At 45.3% G+C, this 21,886-nt stretch overlaps 1 protein-coding gene across 1 annotated transcript; it reads right to left on the bottom strand.

The window, feature by feature from the left end:
• Positions 1–607: 607 nt before the first annotated feature.
• Positions 608–11,147, bottom strand: LOC123060791 (TOM1-like protein 9). Its single transcript, XM_044483632.1, has 10 exons — positions 10,801–11,147; positions 8,276–8,354; positions 7,682–7,780; positions 7,475–7,588; positions 7,136–7,278; positions 3,811–3,892; positions 3,037–3,122; positions 2,425–2,658; positions 1,756–2,252; positions 608–1,582 (listed from the first exon to the last, which is right to left on the bottom strand). Exons 1-10 carry the CDS (start codon positions 10,899–10,901, stop codon positions 864–866), a joined length of 2,154 nt encoding a protein of 717 aa, XP_044339567.1. The 5' UTR covers positions 10,902–11,147; the 3' UTR covers positions 608–863.
• Between the last annotated feature and the right edge of the window lie 10,739 nt (positions 11,148–21,886).

The following is a 21,886-nucleotide window of genomic DNA, read 5'->3' as shown; positions in this document are numbered from 1 at the left end:
GATTTTCTCTCATGTTTTCTTTAAAAAGGTCGGATCTATTATAAAAATTCACTCTAAGTATAAAGCATCTCAAACATAATAAAACTTACGTCAAAACTACCGAACGACCACTATTGTCGTCATAACGAACCGCCGTCACGTCTCCGACTTGACCTTATCAATGACAACTGAGAAGTTTTCGTGTGCATGCCTCTAAGTAACTGCGCATGCCTCTAAGTAACTGCACGTGCCCATCAGAGTCTATGTCCTACACTACACATAAACGCCTCGAGTCAACACGAACCTCTCCTTCCACTAAACACAAATTATTGAAAAGTTTAAAATAAATTTAGAATAATGCAAGCACCAATTGAACTATAGTGTTTTGAACACTCCTGTTGTTTTGAACGATGTCTATTAGTTATCAGGAAAAAATGCTTGGTTGGCTCACGACTGGCACAAAAAATTCTAGTATTAATTATCAAGAATACACGTGTTATTTTGCTAGAAATACCATTATCCTTCTAACCATCCAACCAGTCTCCCAATGTTGGCAAACGACCGGCACAAATATTAAATATGTACTCCTGCTGTTTTGAATGATGTCTATTAATTATCAGGAAAAAAATGCCTCACAACAAGCTAATCTTTATTAAATCACCATTTACCGACGTTGGTTTTCCTCTCTGGCGTGACCAGTACACACGTCGTAACGAATTTAATAATGGAATCAATGTGGGGAAGCAGCGTCAAAAACTGAAGCTTACACATCCAACGCAAGAGAAGAGAGCTACACAAGTGTATATGATCAAGCCACGTGGAAAATTTGTAAGAAAAAATAGACAAAATATATATTGGACCTCTTACACTTTCACTCAGTCGTATCACGAAGCTCTGTTCTGCTTCGTCTTGGCGATGCTGAGAAGGTCGCCGAAGAGCTTGTCCTCGGGTTTCGACGGCCTCATGGGTTGCGCCATGGAGGATGAAGAGGGTGCTGCCTGATAGGCCGAGTTCATGCCCCCCATGTAGGAGCTGTCTTGCATGGAGAGACCATACATACTCTGAGAGAGGCCGTTGGTGCCAGGGTACCCATACATTGCTGGCCTTCCCTGGTTGTAGTACTGTGCTGCTTGCTGCTGCACATAACCGTACTGCGTCGCCATCCGACCACCACCGCCGTACATCTGCTGTTGCGGCATTCCTCCAAACTGCGCCCCCGGCATTGGTTGCGCATACATCATGCCTGGCTGTGCTCCTGGCATCGGAGATGGTTGCATACCAGCGAACTGCATGCCTGGCATTGGCATGGGTTGTGGTGCCAAATGTCCATACTGGTTTCCATAACCTGGCTGCATCTGCCCTCCAACAGTTTGGTTGGACTGCATTGCGTGAGGTACCATAGCTCCTGGTTGGTTGTTATACATTGGCTGCGGTTGTAGACCTGCCATGTGATTGTTCTGCGGTTGTAGTGGCTGCACACCACCGAATTGGCTTGCTGGAGTTGGGAGAGGTTGCATAGCACCCAATTGGCCATTTGGCATTTCATTGCTTGGCGCTGCCGGAGCCTCCCAAGGTGGAGGCGGAAGGGCTCCACTTTGATCATCTACAAAATTCACACAAGACTATCACATATTCTTCAAACGGATCTGCAGGAATGTAGTGTGTTGAGATATGCAGAAGTCATGCAAGCGAAACCAATTGAACTGATAATGAAGTACTTCCGACAGATATAAAAGAGACATGCAGAAAAGTAACGATCTAATTTGCATTGCATACCATAATTTACTTGCTGTGGCGGGGGTGCTGCATGGTTGGCAACTTGACCATTCCACCCGGAATTCGTGTGATTATACTGTGACGCCGGGTCGTAAGATGTTCCAGGGTTTACAGCACTTCCATTAGAATAGAGCGCCGCCTGCTGAGGAGGCTGTTGTGATTGTACAGGATGCTGGGTTGCAGTGTTGTATGGCTGTGATCCAAGAGGAGTGGGACTTGAATCGAAACCAAAGGGGTCAAGTGATTTGGCATTGCTATTAGCAGTATTGTTTTGAGAATATATGTCTACAATCGCCAGTGCATTTTGATTTGAAGTGGAGTCAGCCAATGGATCAGTGACCGGTACAAGAGCCAGCGAATTCTCTGCAGTGGATGGGGTATCATCCCAGCTAAGAAGATCAATGCCAGAATCAGGTTTTGATGCAGCGTTTGCTGAGCCATTCGATACTGGAGGTGCTGGAAGCGCTAGTTGCTCAAAAGGAGACGGCTCACTGGTGCTGGTACAAGGGCAGACCACACACAAACAGAGGTTAATTAGAGGAGTTATATATAAAGTGCAACTCAATATATATGAATGTCAACAAAGACTCTTTGAAGTACGTATTGAAATCAATCCTTAACACTATATAGAAGTAAGCATATACAAATGTGATAGAAGAAGCCTAAAACCTTTGATTTTGCTCTGTTTTAGAATCTTGGCTTGTAGGGTCATCAATATCTACTAGTGCTTGCTCTTTCTTAGAGTCTTGGTTCGCAGAATCCTCAGTATCAACTAGCGCCTGCAGAGACTTTGGCCTTTTCTCCACTCGAACAGCAATGCCTGCAGCAATTGCGTCATGTTTTGCTAGAACACGCTGCAAATCATCATTTAGTGCAAGCCCTTGCGACAAAAGTTCCTCATCCCTGTAAATAATAAGAAGAAAAATAGTCACGTAATATGTAGATTCAACACAACAAATACGGAGCTAAATTACATTATTTAGCTAAACAAAACAGCGCAAGCTACTCGTGTCAGCTTTTAATGACAAACAATGTTTTTGAAGTATCCAGATACATTAACAGTTATCTCATAGGCCCTTGAGTGATAATAGAAAACAAGTGACAAAGCAGATCTTCCATCGTCCTCTTATCCGACGATCCAAAAAGGTGCTCAAGGAAGGAAATCTCAGTCACACAAAGCTACCTATATCTTCAAAAATGACATCCACTAACATTGGATACACCACACTAGTCGACTGTCACCGATGCAAAATTTAGGTGATCCAAAATAAGTGCACTCACGAAGCAGTATTAACTAGCTGGACCACTCTCTGCTTGTAAGTGCGGCACTGATCAACAAGCTCCACAATTACTTCCTGTCTTAGTCCCTGTGTACACAGCATTTCAAAAACATAATCAGCAAACGTGAGCAATTTCAGAGAAGGTTGTAAGTGTAGAGCTTTTTCTACTGTTATGTATGACATGAATACAGCAATAACACCATGGATTTGAATTTCTAATTAAAAGTGCATTTTTATGTATATCTATACCGATCTATATGAATTTACATCTTGATGCTGAGATTTGGAAAACACGGGTGTGCCCAACACATAAGATAAGCCAGACATACAGCTAAGGGTTAGCGGTAAGCATACTGAATTTTACATGCTTTAATACCTTGCCATAACATAGATAACAGGTATGTGGTATTTCAAGCGATGTGATCAAATACACACCGAACAGGTTATAGGTCATGTCTAAGATAGTAGGCCTTGAAGCCTTGGCATCTTGGACACCTCGGATTGGACATCATAAATACTGATTAGTGTTAACGGAATGTAAGCAAGTTGTACAAAAGCATATTTTAAAGTACAAATTTACAATCAATTCCATACAATTACAACAAGATTATATCTGAAACTAAAACTGGTCAGGACATACTTCCCAAAGAAAACATTTATAAATCATAAACTAACAAATCAGGATACCACGTTCAACTGTTGGTTGCAACTTTATAAAGATAAGAGGTCCATATTTTTGTGCAGATTGAATTAAACTCAGATGGAATTTCGGTACCTCTCTATTTCCAGGGTCTAAAGCATTCAACATCTCAGCTAGTACATCCATGATACCACGAGCATTTTGAATCTCTGACATGCTGAAAATATATGCAGTATTCAGTTCAATCCATCCTTGAAAATAACATAAGGTTGCAATACAAAATGGGGTAAGACTGCACATAAGCTAAACTTAACATAGATGTGTTGTATTCAAAGATGCCCACTGGAGCACAACAAAAGAAAAGACCTGGTGTCTTATTACATTATAAAGAGGCTAAAAAGACTATCTGGACATAAAACAGAATAGCTTTCTTCATTCTTGAATTTACCATTTCTCACAGGACTACATGAACATTCATGTCATGTCCAGTGCTTGAGACAAGTTGATAATAAGTCATGAAAAAAATTAGGCTGCTACAAGGAAAAAAAAAAGAGGGCAGCCCGGTGCATGTAACTCCCGCTTGCGCAGGGTCCGGGGAAGGGTCCGACCACATTGGGTCTATTGTACGCAGCCTTTCCCTACATTTCTGTAAGAGGCTGTTTCCAGGACTTGAACCCATGACCTCATGGTCACAAGGCAGCAGCTTTACCACTGCGCCACATATTACGTAACTAAGAATCTCTAGACTGTTACAAAGGGAGTAACAGAAACTAACTTTATACAACATTCCATGCTCAAGTTTACATTTGAAATCACAAACCAGAGTGGGAATCACATTACAATGGTGAGACACAATAACAAAATATACAAAAGTTATAGGGAAATGACAAGACTAAAAATAAAGGCAAAACTCTGATTCTACACTTGGTTGGCATTTAAAGAGCACATCGTAAGACAGTCCGCTAAAGGATCCACACAATTTTGATCATTCGCTGGAGCACATTGGACCAATTAAAATAGTACACTATTCTGAAACTTATGATAAATAGATAAACGGTAACAAGAGCCCTAATTGCCCTTGGAAGTCGACTCCCACCTGACATTGACTCATTGCTCAACCTTGTATCTTCTTTCTATCCAAAGGATAAACAGGACTTCTCATAGTCACACCCCTTCTCTTTTCTGAAGTCTAGGGCTTCTTTGGTTTACAGGACTTGTAAAGGAATTTTGTGGGATTCTAATCCTTAGGAATTTTTCCTAGTACATGGGTCGCTTGCTTTGTAGGATTACAGTATATAGGAAATTTTCCTTAGGATTCATTTGTACTAATTTTCATAGGAAAAAATTCCTTCCACTCCAACCTCATGTGAAGAATCCTATGTTTTTCCTGCGCACAATCAAATGTTCATACTAATTCTGTAGTATTGAAGATGGCATGCACTCCATTTCTGTGTTTTTCCTATACTGCATTTTAGAAAATCCTGCGAATCAAAGATGCCGTAAGTGATATTTTTATAAGTCTAATGTGTTCTAGCAAATAACCATGTTTTCCAGTCTCCATCAGTAAATTATCAATTTTTGTTATGTGGCTGCTAGAAGGAGGGCGCGAGAGGGCCGGCCGGGAGCCTTTTTGCCCACGGCTGGGCAAGAGGGAGACGATTTCCTTCTTAATTCTTGCTTGATTAGATTGATACATCTCCTCCCCTTATATAGAGGTTTACTTGACCCCTAAGCAAGCGACCCTTATCTCTAATTAACCCTAAGACTAACGGGCTATACCGCCAGCCCAGGCCCATTACGTACTCTAACACTACACCCCACCTGGACATGCAGCTTGTCCTCGAGCTGCAACCTAACCAACTTATAACCATGACTTGACGCAACACAAACCTAACACCTAAAAACAAGGCTTTTACATCTCGGCATGTTTTATTACTCTCAACCTGAAATGGACTTGGACGCTTTATTTTGGACCCCTGAACATAAAGTGGACACCATCCACACGTCGGACGTGCACGTGTACAGCCACCTGGATCCCATGGACACCATCTGGACAAAAGGAGTGCATGTGTATGGCCACCCGCGGCAGCCGGCGGCGGACTGCAGTGATGCTACGCGGTGCGCTCCTGTCGGTGACACCATGCCTTCTCCCCGCCGGACGGCTGTTGGTCTGCACCGCACAGAGAAGAGTGGAGGGCTGTAGATGGAGAATGGCGAGCAGGGGTGTGCCCCCCCCCCCCCCAACCGCCGATGTCGCAGACTTTGAGGTCGCTGTCCGTGGGGAAAACAGCATGCCCAAGATCCCCGACGCAGCGGACGAGATCGAGGTCCTTTGCGCAGCAAAGCGCAACTGGGAGGAGCGGCAGCTGCAGACCACGCATCTCCCGCACACCACAGCCGCCGACACGTGGCGGGTAGTGATCCAAGCCGGAATAGGCGACGGCGGGAACTTGATCTGCTGGATGGGACGCCCTGGGGAAGCGGTGATGGCGACGTCGGGAACTTGATCTGGTGGATCGAAACTCCCGCCGGCGCGGGCGATGCGGGGCCGGAGCTAACCGGTGGTGGCTGCTGCAGCGAAGCGCCTGGCGCAGCGGAGGCCGCCATGAGCGGCGACTGCCATTGCAGCCAGGGCGGGGCGGTGGATGGCAGCTGCAGTGCCTGCTTGGGCGCGGCAGTGGTGGCGGTGGATGGCAGCTGCAGCGGCTGCGGCTGCTGCAGCGGCCCGGCGAGCGCGGCGGAGGCCGCCTGGTGCGGCGGCTGCCACAGCAGCCACGGCGGCGTGGTGGCGGCGATGGGCGGCGCAGCCGGGTGCGGCCCGTAGGACTCGGTCAAGAACAGGCGGATCTCTTGGACCGCCTGGGTTAGGTCCCGCAGCGCCCCAGACACCTCCTCCGGGGTGAGGACGGCGGGGGCGGGCGCGACGGAGGATCCCGGCGCGGGCAGGAGCGGGGCAACGGTCGTGGTGATCGCCGGAGGCGACGAGGTGACCGGCAGCAGAAGAGACGGGTTGGGCAGCGGTGAAGACATGATCGAACCGAAGCTAGCTGATACCAAATTGTTATGGCGCTGCTAGAAGGAGGGCGCGAGAGGGCCGGCCGGGGGCCTTTTGCCCACGGCCGGGCAAGATGGAAGGGATTTCCTTCTTAATTCTTGCTTGATTAGATTGATACATCTCCTCCCCTTATATAGAGAGGTTTACTTGACCCCTAAGCAAGCGACCCTTATCTCTATTTAACCCTAAGACTAACGGGCTATACCACCAGCCCAGGCCCATTAGGCCCATTACGTACTCTAACAATTTTGCAGTCTGTTTCAGTAATTGCCAAACTAGTAGGTCCAGAAGCAAATTCTGCCAATTGAACAGTACCACCTCAGAGCAGAAAATAAAAACAAAAGGAAAGAAAGCACACCTCAAACTTCAGAGCAGAAAACAGAAACAAAAAGAAAGAAATCACACCTCAGAGCAGGGAAGTCATTTCCAGCAGAAGATTCAGCTTCGTCCCGTTGATCAGGACTACGCATACTTTTCGCTGCTTCAGACTGCCCATTAAACAGCGGTGCAGGTCTCTCAGACCTCTTGGGGAATTGAGCTCCAGCACGCTGTAAGGGGGAATAACAGCATAATTATTATTTGAAACGGAAAGGTACTTTTTAGAATTAAATAGCATTCCATGTATTCATCCTGAAAACCATCAAGGTTGAGATAAAATCATATCAGTAGTAACATTTTAAAATAGAACAACTGGCTAAGTGATATGTTAGAGCCTAATAAATCAAATTGGACTTGAAAGTATACCACTAATTCATGGTATGCTGCATAGAATTGTGGATATCTTGAACGTGGTCCCCCCAAAGCTTCTTGCCATGTATCTATTAGAACCAGAATCTTGTCTTTGACGCGTTGATCAGACTGCAAGGTGAAACGAATAGACCATCATACGTCAGCACTCAGCAGATTAAAAGAAAGCCATTGTAGTTTTCAGAATTATGACGAATGATAAACCTTTTTCTTCACTAGCTTGACCATCTCATGCAACAGGTCCCTCTCTGCAACATGCATGTGGAATATATCCCCACAGTTCTTGATTGCAGTTTCCAGCAGCTGGAGTAGAAGAATATCATCAGTTCATCATCAAGACAGTAACTGAATCCTGCTTACACCCACAAACCATAATGAATCGTAAACTAATGAAACATGAAACTACAAAAATAAATTGATTAAAAATCAGCTGTGTCCTCATTGATTATACTCATTTTTTTACTGCGCCAGATAAGAACAAATAGTATATACGTTAATTACATAAGATCATCTGATTTGAAGGCTGGAATAACCGTTGCACCCATTTTCAATAACATCATGATGTTCACTGCTGTTGCAAGCAGCATGGGTATGATTGAATGAACATCTACTCTTGAAGCATAGGAGAAAGATGCACACAAACACGAACTTCAGAAATGCAGAAAAAAATGCAAACAAAGCTAAGCACCAGGCAGTTACGCTCAGTTCTATTGAAAAGGCACACCAGCATGATTTTCTCAATGACTGTATTAAACTATAATTATAGAAAAGAGCAGTCCAAACTGCAAATAAACTTACAGTTAGTGCGAGAAGCTGAACTTTTGGATTTTTGTGTGCAATTCTTTTTCTGAGAGCCTTCACGACATCTTTGGATTGCCTGTTACCACGTCGAACGACTAACAACTATCAGTATTTGACAACAAGTAAATCATCTAGTGCAGGAAATTAACAGTAACTATATGTTAAGATGCTTCTTCTGAGTCAGCCCAACTATTTCATCTCAAATCACAATAGTTGGAATAAGAATCAAGGAAAGAAAACTATATTGATATGTTTAAAAATTGCAATAGAAACTAATTGTTGCTCAAAACCAGCACATAATAAACAGCCAAATGGGTATTGACTGGCCTCCAATGCTAATCTAGCAGTAACAAGTAGTAAACTGTAGTAAAAAACAATAAGTAGTCAACCGAATTGTACTAAGCTAAGTAAGCATACACCACCTATGCAGATAAAACAATGCATCAAAGTATTCCACTAATAAATACTCCCTCCTTTCCGGTTTATAGGGCTTATCTCAAAATTTTAGTTTTTCCATTTTATAAGGCTCAATTTGGTTGTTTTCCATCACATGTTCAGATTCCAAGGTGCATTAAATCATTGCATGCAAGTACTAAGAGAAAATTGACCAATGCATGTAATTTATGCATGCATGCATTGCAATTAATGCATTGGTAAACATACTTTTTTGAGGAAAACAAGAGCATTAATTGGGTGCTTTTGCAAACTACAAAAAGTATTCCACCACTCACCATCTACCTTGGTTGGTGAGAATTTTGAATTGAGCCTTATAAACCGGAAAGGAGGGAGTAATCTTTGGAAGTTTAGGGGAGAGTACAAGTACAGCTAATAATTAAAGATAAGATTAGATAATTACGAGGCAACAGCAACAATGACTTTTCATTTGGTATCTTTAGAAGATATAGTCAATTACGTCAGAATTAACTTAGGTGCTCACCTTAATGGACTCTACTTCGGCAGAACTAACAGTAAAACAGGATTAACAGTAAACAGTTACTACTGGAAACCGATGGACAGCCAGTGACCTATCCCGACATGGTGTAAGAGCACCCTGGTCATTCCCACATAATAAAAACCACAAAATCAACAGCTATGCCGAATACTTGTTCACTTTCCAATTTCTTCAGATTGTCAGAGTTTACCATGAAGAACTAGGCTAGGTGAAGGATTGTTGGGCAGCTCCACTGGTGTCAGTGTGCACTTCGGTGAAAAAGCAATTCAGCATTCAAGTAGCATTTTAACATAAATCTTTCAGAACCGAGTTAGCATCATGTATAATTCTCTTGTATATGATCTAATCCAATAATTATTAGTTCAAAGTTATTGCCACATAGCATAAAAACTGTTGGCAACTAGGCGATGTTGGCATTACTTAGTTGCTTCCTTTTGTCCTGGATATTTGCAAGATACGGTGCTCTTTTTAGCTGAATTTTGTAATGATGAACTACATCTGAGTGCAGAGACCAGAAGCAATCAAATCTTCCTTCTAAAGAAGCATAGAGACTGCAAGCGGAAGATTAAAAGGTTGTAAAGTTGTCTTCAGGATTGTAAGGAAGTTCACAACATAGTCTTTCTCATCTTTCATGCGACTTGCGAGAGACTAAATAGCCTGCATTCTTCATGCGGCTCTAAGCAAGTGCCTCCAGGAGCAGCCCTTTTTGTTTTCATTTCTTTACTTTCTATGGTTTGCCTTAAGGTCCATGAACGAGGCACAACTTATGAAATTCTCAGGTTATCAAGTGAGTGGATTGACCGGAGCTTGTAAAAACCTGACTCCAGAAATATTTTCTCCTTAACAAAATGAGGCATCCAGTCCATACTAGAGGGGCAAATATTTGAACACGGGTATGGGTCCTGAGCGAGCTATCACTGGAGAAATTTGCACGGGGTGAAATAGTCATTTGGTTCATTTATCCAGCAAAACGAATGAATACTGACCAACGCCACAGGGGTAGATGACTAGCACGCTCTTGACAATTGAGTCAATTGCAGAATGTCCTTTGGCGCTTTGCATCAGTCAACAAACAGGATTTCTCTGCACTAGCGAATCTCCATTCAACAATGAATGAGGATTAGAGAAAACACTGTTAAACCTGAAACAGAACACCATTTTCCGAGAAAACAGTGCGCAGATGGCTGGAACCAGATCCACCGCTCGCAAAATCGCAATTCCCAGAGCCACCCACCCGATTGTACTATCTCCGTATTTGACTTGGGCGCTCCAGGAAGATCCAAACTCGAGCCGTTTGTCTCGTTTCGGTCAAAACTAACCGCTCATAGAAGTCCACCGTTCCCAGAATTTGTCGGGATTGGAAGCATTTCCAGCAATCACGCGGTCGCACGACATAAAATCACGCTCCATCCTACCCAGATCATCACAACTCCATCCACGCCATAGCTCCCCCGCGTAATACAGTACGCCACAGCCAACCGCCCGACGTACGAAGCACGCACGGCAACGTACTCCTACTATCCCGGGCGACGAGACGGGGATCGGCGGGGCGAGGGGGAGGGGACCGTACCCGGGGTCGCGGTTGCAGATGTCGCAGATCTCCATGTTCTTGGCCCAGTCGGGGCCGATGAGCATGTCGCTGGTGGCCCGGTCCACCATGGAGCCGGCCATGGCGCGTCGCCGCCGGTGGCAGGGGAGCCCGCCCGACCGGCCCTGGCCCCGGAGGCTGCGCCGCCTGGCCGGATGCGGATCGGAGGCGGGCTATTGGCTGCGAGCACGAGGCCACCAGATTGGCCGCGTTCCTTTCTCGGTGGGCGGCTTGGCTAGGCCTGGCTCCGTTTTTTTCCCTCTTCTTTTTTGTTCTGGTCGTTTATAGGTCGTGCGAAATTAGCTGTACAGTGTACACTGTGTGGGTCTTCGATGCTTCGACGGAGACGAAGACGATGGTGATGATGATGTGATAATAGATGGGGGCGGTTAGGTGACGGGATCTGGCGGTGGCAGCGTGTGTTCTTGCGTGATCTGAGCTGTCCGACACTCGCTTTGGAGCGCGTGATTTTACTTTGTTTGGCCTAATTAATTCGTTTCTTCACGCAGGCTTCGGTTTGGAACGGGACGATGGATGAACCCACTCAAAGAAAATCAAAAGAATTTAAATGTTTTTTTAGGAAAACTTCCCATCTACTACCTCCGTCAAAGTGGTATAAAGAACACCAGAAATAGGAAGAAGTCCAATTGAAACCTTAATCTCATAGAGGTTAGACAAATCGGACCCGCAACTCTTAATCCCTTGAATTAGGACCCTGAACTAATAATTCCCGGTCTAAATCAAATCTTACATGGAAACCCAAACAGGGATTGCATACGTGGGCAAGGGAGATCGGGATCGGGGGAGAGAGGGCGGTGCGCGTGTGTGCAAAGTGCATGGGCCGGCCCAGTGCGGCCCTCTAGCCGACCTCGTCTCCATTGCTCGTGTCCCCTAACATACGACTCTGCTTCTGGCGATTGCAATGGCGACGACCCGGTGATCGCCGCGGTGGTGACGATCGTGACGAGGCGAGGAAGGAAGAAGGTGAAGGTAACGTCCCTGAACTCCTCCTCCTCCGTTAGCAGTAATTTGCTCGTTGATTTCTGTGACACCCACGATGCGGCTATATCTCCCACGTGTCGGAGCACGACTTAGAGGCATAGCCGCATGGTAGGTTTGTCGCAAGAGGGGTAATCTTCACACAATCCCGTGTACTGGATAAGAAATGGATAAAGAGTCGGCTTACAATCGCCACTTCACAGAATTACAAGTGAACCATCCATCATACAAGATACAAACAAAGGTCCGACTATGAAACCAAAATAAAAAAGGACAACCCCAAATGCTAGATCCTCGATCGTCCCAACTGGGCTCTACTACTGATCAACCAGAAAAAAAACAAATAACAACGACCAAACTTCATCGAGCTCCCACTTGAGCTTGATTGCGTCACCTGCACTGGTATCATCGGCACCTGCAACTTTGGAAGTATCTGTGAGCCACAAGGACTCAGCAATCTCACACCCACGAGATCAAGACTATTTAAGCTTATGGGGAGGAAAGGGTAGTGAGGTGGAGCTGCAGCAAGCACTAACTATATATGGTGGCTAACTTACGCAAAAGAGAGCGAGAAGAGAAGCAACGCACGGTCGAGAAGCTATAAGTGATCAAGAAGTGATCCTGAAACTACTTACGTTCAAGCATAACACAAGAACCGTGTTCACTTCTCGGACTCCGCTGAGAAGAGACCATCACGGCTACACACGTGGTTGATGCATTTTAATTAAATTAAGTGTCAAGTTCTCTACAACCGGACATTAACAAATTCCCGTCTGCCCATAACCGCGGGCACGGCTTCCGAAAGTTCAAACCCTGCAGGGGTGTCCCAACTTAGCCCATCACAAGCTCTCACGGACAACGAAGGATACTCCTTCTCCCAGGAAGACCCGATCAGACTCGGAATTCCGGTTACAAGACATTTCGACAATGGTAAAACAAGACCAGCAAAGCCACCCGATGTGCCGACAATCCCGATAGGAGCTGCACATATTTCGTTCTCAGGGCAACACCGAATAGGTCAAGCTACGAGTAAAACCAGCCCTCGAGTTGCCCTGAGGTGGCCCCGCAGGTTGCCCTGTTCGGACCAACACTTAGACAAGCACTGGCCCGGGGGTTAAAATAAAGATGACCCTCGGGAGCGTGACTCCCAGGGGAAAAGTAGGTGGTGGTGACGCAAATGGTAAAACCAAGGTTGGGCCTTGCTGGAGGAGTTTTATTCAAAGCGAACTGTCAAGGGGTTCCCATAACACCCAACCGTGTAAGGAACACAAAATCAAGGAACATAACACCGGTATGACGGAAACTAGGGCGGCAAGAGTGGAACAAAACACCAGGCATAAGACCGAGCCTTCCACCCTTTACCAAGTATATAGATGCATTAAAGTAAATAAGATATATTGTGATATCCCAACATAACCATGTTCCAACACGGAACAAACTTCAACTTCACCTGCAACTAGCAACGCTATAAGAGGGGCTGAGCAAAAGTGGTAACATAGCCAAACAACGGTTTGCTAGAAAAGGTGGGTTAGAGGCTTGACATGGCAATATGGGAGGCATGATATAGCAAGTGGTAGGTATCGCGGCATAGCAATAGAGTGAGCAACTAGCAAGCAAAGATAGAAGTGATTTCGAGGGTATGGTCATCTTGCCTGAAATCCCACGAGGAAGAAGAACGAGTCCATGAAGAAGACAAACGGACGTAGTCAAACGAATCCTCACAAACGCGACGTTATCGGAACCAACCCGAAGAAGCAACACCGGAAAGAAGCAAACAACATAGTAAACAATCATCACATAAGCATGGCATGATGCGCAAGCAAGTATGATGCATGTCCAATTTAATGAGACATGGCATGGCAAAGTGCACAACCAATACTACAAATTAAGTGGAGCTCAATATGCAACGAGTTGTATATTGACGGAACACCACATTCAAGTTATTTAGTTCGATCTCGTTTATGTACCCAACAATATTAAATGTTGATTAACATGACAAGAGGTGAATCATATGAAATCTACCTATCTAGACAAGTTTAAATGAGGCCGGAACAGCAAACAACAATTCCAGAAAATCCCCATGTGCATATTATGAATTTGGTACTGTTCTGCCCTAAAGAGTTGTTAAACATGCAAAGTAAAGCCACCATGTTAAACTAGGCATTTTCTACCCCATTTACATATAAAGTTTATTTAAAATAGAGCCACGGTTATTAAGTTATGATTAAATCATTTTACCATGGCATAGGAGCAAATTAATGCAAACAGCAGTTTAATCATGTTTATCATGGTTGAGAGTTGCATATTATGAAACTAGACAAAATTCTAAGCATTTTTCATATTAAGTTTGTTTAATTCCGATGCACGGTTTGTGAGTTATTAAATGCATGAAACTTAGGGGGTTTTCTGCAAAACTGTAAAGCCCTGGAAAAAGACAAATCGCAGATGAAAAAAAAACAGAGACGGGCCGAATCAAATGGGCTAAAAGTGCATAGGGGGACTTGGGGTGGCTGCTCACGTTGGGCCATGGGCCTGGTCCGTGGAGCAGCGGCTCGAGCGCTGGGCCTCACGCAGGGCGCGGCTGGCTGGATCTGACGAAGGGAGGGGCGTTGGTCAATGCGGATGCTGGGCGCTCGACGACTCGCGCGAGTTCGATGCAGAGCACGATGTGGCAGCGGCTGCAGGCGAGCTGAGCAGGGGACGGTTCGACGCGGGCAACGAGATGACGAGCGAGCGGCTCCTGGCAAGGTTGGTCCAACCGCGGATGCTGCAGGGCTTCGAGCGCGGGGAGTCAACGCATCATCTTCGAGCTCGTTGATGGCGACGACAGCGCATGATGGGTGAGGACGGAGGAGATCCGAGGCAGCATGGTCTTGGGCATTCGGATCCACCGGCCATGACGAGGCAAGGGCAGTGCCATGGATGAAGTAGCTCCGACGGGGCATGGGACTCTGGCAACGAGATCCGCGGGGATCATGAGGCGGGCGACGATCTTGATGGCCGACAGCGCCATGGGGCTCTTGTGTAGAGAACGAGAGAGACTCAAAGGCAGGGAGCTAGAGAGCCAAGGGAAAACGAACGAGAGGAGAGGGAGAAGAAGCATGGGCGGCGGGGCACTCATCTCCGGCCACGGCGGCGCTCCAAACGGCGGCGGTGGAGCTCGTGGCTCCAGCGTGGAAGCCTCGGGCTCCTCTCGAGCAGGCACGCGGCTGACTGCTGGCGGTTGCGGGAGCTTAGGGGGCTTCCCTGGCCGTTAGATGCAAGATCCGGCGGTCAGGATTGACATGAAGGGCTGGATCTGGTTTGGTGGATTGGGGAAAACGAGATAGGAAGGCTGGCTACGCGTGGGTTGGCTCGGGTGGGATCCCGAGGAAGATGCTGCTGGCGGTGGCGCGAGGGACAACTGCCTAGTATTTAGGGTTTGTCTAGAAATGGACAAAGGGGACACTATATATAGCAATTCAGATCAGTTTAGGGCGGTTAGGTCCCTCCGATCGTAATCGGGCGTTCCGAGAAAAATAGACTAGGGGGTCGAAATAAGGAAATGGTGATGTTTTATAGATGTTAGGGGATGATCCGGACCCAACGGTGATGACTGCCCTGGTCGGGTTCGGGACAACTTTCGGACGCGTGCGAGGAGGGCCACGGGCTGACGAGAGAGGTTAGGTTGGGCCTGGCGGTGAGTGGTAGTGGGCTGTGCAGAAAGCCTTGGGCTGAGAGAAGAGAAGAGAGAGACCCAGCGGCTGTTTCCAGAGACCGAAAACGTCCGATGTTTGACCGGTTATAATGCCGCTATAGTTTAACGGTTGGGCTATCAAACGAGCTCCGAATGCGATGAAACTTGGCAGGCGGTCTACCTACAACATAACAAGACCGCACGCCAACTCTCATCCCATTCTGAGAACATTTTTCGGCCACTTATAAAATACTATTTCGGACATGCCGCGGGCGCGTGCGAGTGTGGTTGGGCTCAGAACAGACAACGAAGAGAATTAGGAGACCCGGACGGATGCAAGTTTTGAAAACATGATGATGCAATGCACATGATGACATGGCAAGATGCGACACGCAAGCAAATGACAAGGCAACAACAATGAATAACTGGAAGACACCTGACGCATCGGTCTCGGGGCGTTACAACACTCCACCACTTCAAGAGGATCTCGTCCCGAGATCTAGGATGGCACCGGAGGGAAACAGAAGGGGAAGAGAAGAGGTAAAACTACGTTGCTTCTTTGACAAAAGAGTGAAACCGATGAACCTTGAGAGGTTGAAAACTTGAAAGAAAGAAAGAAAGAAAGAACACAACAGAGTTGAACGAATTTGAGAGCACTCCGGTAGAAAAGATAAACAAGGAACATTACTAGAACCTTGTAGGTTGAAAGACATAAGAAAAAGGGTTGCAATGGACAAGAAGTACATGCAAGCACTCCGGTTGAAACGAGATGTACAAGAAACTATAAAGATCAATTATGACAACACTCCGGCTGGAAATGGAAGGTAAAGAATATGAGCTTGGCAAAATGAAAGCACTTGGATGAGAGTCCGGTTAGAAGAGGAATGATAGACACAACACTCCGGTTAAACAAGATAGAGAAGGAATAAAAATGATATAAATTGGACACCACTCCGACTGTAAATGAAAGGAATTGAATATGAACTAGACAAGATGAGAGGATACTTGAAAAGAGGACACGACACTCTGGTTGAAACGATAAACATGAAAATAACACGATCCTCGCAATTCGAGATGATGAGTGAAAAGAGCAACATCACTGTGCCTCCAGAAGAAAGAATAGGAGATAGCTCATTGGAATAAAAGAATGTAGAAGAAAATGCCAACTTCTGCCACAAATGAGCTTGGAAGGCACCCTTCCAAGAAGGTTATAACGGAGTTGTTGGAAAACAACAACGAAAAGAGTAAGCTTGTTGTGGGCTTATGGAGAACATCTCGAAATCTTGAGGTGAAAATCTGCCACTAACGAAACAAAAGATTGGATTGATATGAACAAGGAGACGAGAAACTATTTCACCGAGAGGATAAATGAATGAATAACTTGGGTCATTTATGAGCACCATAATTAGCAACAATCCTTAGGGAAAGCTTTAGGTGAAATATAACCCAAGATAACTCCAATGAGGAGATTGATTGGTTGAAAAGATGTCCTGAATGAACTGAAAATGATGGATTTAAGATATGTCATTTTGAACAACTTGTCGATCATGAAACATGAAGGAAACCGTCAAAATGACATAACACCACCTCAAAAGATAAGGGAGAAGGGATTGAACTGCACTTAGAAATGCAAGATGAAGAGTGTTTGAACTCCTCAAAAAGAATGTCGATGAACACTTTAGGAAGGAATTAAATCCTTGATGAACCATCAAGTAGCCTCCATGAAGAACTCTGGTAATAAAAGAATGATCAAAAGAAGTGTAGGATGAAAAGAATAAGATTGAAGCCTTGCAATGATTAGATGGAGCTTTGAAATGATATAATTGAAAGAGCTCGGAACTCCGGGAAAGAAAAGATGAAACATTGAAATCAAGAATTTGATGAGCCTCCGGAATAAGGAATTGAATTCACTCGATTAAACAAGAATAAGAATTCCATTATGCTTATCCTTCATCAATTAAATTGATGACACACAATGGATTTGGCATACTACTTATTCTCGTAGAAAGGATTAAGAGAGATATAGCGCAAACTTGAGAAGGTCTTCAACGATCCACCGGTAGGATTGGAAAGAATGAATGAATTGATATGATAACGTATAAAGAGGAATCTTGAACAATCCGTCGTAAGAATTAAAACGATCAAGGAAAAGATAGCGAAACACCGGGAAGAATTAGTAAATGAATGAAGATGCTTGAGAGAATTTAGATACAAGTGAACGAAGAGATCCCAAGCTGATTAGAGAATACTTGAATGATGCACTAGTAAGATTTAGAGAATGAGAGCTGAAAGCTGGAATGAATAATTCTGAGATGATGGCCTTCGGAGAATCAAACTGAAAAGACTCCTGAATTGCTCCGGATGGGTGAAAAGAATTCTCACAATCGAAAGCAATTATTAGAGGATGGAAACAAGCTTGAAGTTCGCATCTTTGGAAGAATGGGTAATATTTGGAGGAGAAACTCTTCTTCGATCTTCAAATGTTGAGAATGACGATGAGAAACACCACCATGAATTGTTGAGATACTCTGAGATGAATATTAGAAAGGTTGAACCGACGATGAAAAGAATTGGAAGATCTTGGAGAAAGACATATGACTGATGATAATTCATTCTTACGTCAAACTTGGAAAAGAATTTGAGAGTAAATCCGGGAAGATTAGAAGAGTTAGGTAAGATCCTGGAAAAGACCTGTGGGTTAGGGCCCACTCAAGAGAAACACCATTGAACGATTTAAAAGAGAGATTGCGCCGGTTGAATTAAATGGCTTGAATGAGATAACAACCTCGAAACGGTTGAACGGGTCTTGAATGAAAAGACGAGCCTTCTGAGATATCTTCAACACTCCACCACAAATGAATAGCGAGAGTTGAATGATTGAGGGGGTGCACCGTCATGAGAAAACATTGGAAACAAGGAAAAGATATGATCAACAAGGCTTGAATTTAAACCACCGAAGAAGAAAAATAATGAAGAATGATGAACTTGAAGCTCTGTTAGAATCTTCATGAGAATCACCGTATAAGAACATTGAGGAAAGAATGAAGAAACTTCGCATCCATAAGATGGATACTTGATTCACAAATCTGAGTCCTTGAATAGAAAGGGTGGGAGGGCGGGAAAACAAAGGCGACTTGGGACGGATGAAACAAATAACGTTGAGAAGACTTTGAGTTGATCTTGCGGATGGGAAAATGATCGGATCCACTTGAAGAGAAACACGCCGGTTGAAAAGGATTGACATGACCATCTCGATGATCGAAAAGGATTAGCACTCCCATAAAAATATGAGAACACTATTTTAGGAAAAGATATGTAATCAACACTTGACATTGAAGCAACTCGAATACCACAACTGAAAACAAAACAAAGGATTGGCTTGCAAAATAAGCCGGAAACAAACATATGATAGATCCCATATCTTATCATGTGTCTGTTGGAAGGATATTGTTGGAAATATGCCCTAGAGGCAATAATAAAAGTATTATTATTATTATATTTCCTTGTTCATGATAATTGTCTTTTATTCATGCTATAACTGTATTATCCGGAAATCGTAATACACGTGTGAATACATAGACCACAATATGTCCCTAGTGAGCCTCTAGTTGACTAGCTCGTTGTGATCAACAGATAGTCATGGTTTCCTGGCTATGGACATTGGATGTCGTTGATAACGGGATCACATCATTAGGAGAATGATGTGATGGACAAGACCCAATCCTAAGACTAGCACAAAAGATCGTGTAGTTCATTTGCTAGAGCTTTGCTAATGTCAAGTATCTCTTCCTTCGACCATGAGATTGTGCAACTCCCAGATACCGTAGGAATGCTTTGGGTGTACCAAACGTCACAACGTAACTGGGTGGCTATAAAGGTGCATCACAGGTATCTCCGAAAGTGTCTGTTGGGTTGGCACGAATCGTGACTGGGATTTGTCACTCCGTGTAAACGAAGAGGTATCTCTGGGCCCACTCGGTAGGACATCATCATATGCGCAATGTGACCAAGGAGTTGATCACGGGATGATGTGTTACGGAACGAGTAAAGTGACTTGCCGGTAACGAGATTGAACAAGGTATCGGTATACCGACGATCGAATCTCGGGCAAGTAAAATACCGCCTGACAAAGGGAATTGTATACGGGATCGATTGAGTCCTTGACATCGTGGTTCATCCGATGAGATCATCGTGGAACATGTGGGAGCCAACATGGGTATCCAGATCCCGCTGTTGGTTATTGACCGGAGAACGTCTCGGTCATGTCTGCATGTCTCCCGAACCCGTAGGGTCTACACACTTAAGGTTCGATGACGCTAGGGTTATAAAGGAAGCTTGTATGTGGTTACCGAATGTTGTTCGGAGTCCCGGATGAGATCCCGGACGTCACGAGGAGTTCCGGAATGGTCCGGAGGTAAAGATTTATATATAGGAAGTCCTGTTTCGGCCATCGGGACAAGTTTCGGGGTCATCGGTATTGTACCGGGACCACCGGAAGGGTCCCGGGGGCCCACCGGGTGGGGCCACCTGCCCCGGGGGGGCACATGGGCTGTAGGGGGTGCGCCTTGGCCTACATGGGCCAAGGGCACCAGCCCCAAGAGGCCCATGCGCAAGGAAAGTTGGAGAGGGAAGAGTCCTAAAGGGGGAAGGCACCTCCGAGGTGCCTTGGGGAGGATGGACTCCTCCCCATCCTTAGCCGCACCCCTTCCTTGGAGGAGGGGGCAAGGCTGCGCCCTCCCCCTCTCCCTTGGCCCTATATATAGTGGGGAAAAGGAGGAGCAATCATACCTAAGGCCTTTGGTTGCCTCCCTCTCCCTCCCGTGACACATCTCCTCTCCCGTAGGTGCTCGGTGAAGCCCTGCGGGATTGCCACGCTCCTCCACCACCACCACGCCGTTGTGCTGCTGTTGGATGGAGTCTTCCTCAACCTCTCCCTCTCTCCTTGCTGGATCAAGGCGTGGGAGACGTCACCGGGCTGTACGTGTGTTGAACGCGGAGGTGCCGTCCGTTCGGCACTTGATCATCGGTGATCTGAATCACGACGAGTACGACTCCATCAACCCCGTTCACTTGAACGCTTCCGCTTAGCGATCTACAAGGGTATGTAGATGCAAACTCTCCTCTCTTTCTACTCGTTGCTGGTCTCTCCATAGATAGATCTTGGTGTTACGTAGGAAATTTTTTGAATTTCTGCTACGTTCCCCAACAGTGGCATCATGAGCTAGGTCTATTGCGTAGATTCTTTGCACGAGTAGAACACAAAGTAGTTGTGGGCGTTGATGTTGTTCAATATGCTTACCGTTACTAGTCCAATCTTGTTTCGACGGTATTGTGGGATGAAGCGGCCCGGACCGACCTTACACGTACTCTTACGTGAGACAGGTTCCACCGATTGACATGCACTTGGTGCATAAGGTGGCTAGCGGGTGCCAGTCTCTCCCACTTTAGTCGGAACGGATTCGATGAAAAGGGTCCTTATGAAGGGTAAATAGCAATTGGCATATCACGTTGTGGTCTTGCGTAGGTAAGAAACGTTCTTGCTAGAAACCCATAGCAGCCACGTAAAACATGCAAACAACAATTAGAGGACGTCTAACTTGTTTTTGCAGGGTATGCTATGTGATGTGATATGGCCAAAAGGATGTGATGAATGATATATGTGATGTATGAGATTGATCATATTCTTGTAATAGGATTCACGACTTGCATGTCGATGAGTATGACAACCGGCAGGAGCCATAGGAGTTGTCTTTATTTTTTGTATGACCTGCGTGTCATTGAAGAACGCCATGTAACTTACTTTACTTTATTGCTAAACGCGTTAGCCATAGAAGTAGAAGTAGTCGTTGGCGTGACAACTTCATGAAGACACGATGATGGAGATCATGATGATGGAGATCATGGTGTCAAGCCGGTGACAAGATGATCATGGAGCCCCGAAGATGAAGATCAAAGGAGCTATATGATATTGGCCATATCATGTCACTACTCTATTTGATTGCATGTGATGTTTATCATGTTTATGCATCTTGTTTACTTAGGACGACGGTAGTAAATAAGATGATCCCTTACAAAATTTCAAGAAGTGTTCTCCCCTAACTGTGCACCGTTGCTACAGTTCGTCGCTTCTAAGCACCACGTGATGATCAGGTGTGATGGATTCTTACGTTCACATACAACGGGTGTAAGACAGTTTTACACAGCGAAAACACTTAGGGTTAACTTGACGAGCCTAGCATGTGCAGACATGGCCTCGGAACACGGAGACCGAAAGGTCGAGCATGAGTCGTATAGTAGATACGATCAACATGAAGATGTTCACCGACGTTAACTAGTCCGTCTCACGTGATGATCGGACACGGCCTAGTTGACTCGGATCATGTGATCACTTAG

The sequence above is a fragment of the Triticum aestivum genome, chromosome 3A (assembly GCF_018294505.1).
Source record: "Triticum aestivum cultivar Chinese Spring chromosome 3A, IWGSC CS RefSeq v2.1, whole genome shotgun sequence".
Lineage (NCBI taxonomy): Eukaryota > Viridiplantae > Streptophyta > Magnoliopsida > Poales > Poaceae > Triticum > Triticum aestivum.
The sequence above is the reverse complement of the archived record's forward strand: the minus strand, read 5'-3'. Positions and strand labels throughout refer to the sequence as shown.

Coding starts and splice junctions, on each gene's coding strand:
- LOC123060791 (XM_044483632.1), bottom strand. CDS start 10,901: ATGGCCGGCTCCATGGTGGACCGGGCCACCAGCGACATGCTCATCGGC. Junction 7,279..7,474: donor CAGCATACCATGAATTAGTG/GTATACTTTCAA, acceptor TCCCCCTTACAG/CGTGCTGGAGCTCAATTCCC. Junction 2,659..3,036: donor CAGCTAGTTAATACTGCTTC/GTGAGTGCACTT, acceptor TATTATTTACAG/GGATGAGGAACTTTTGTCGC.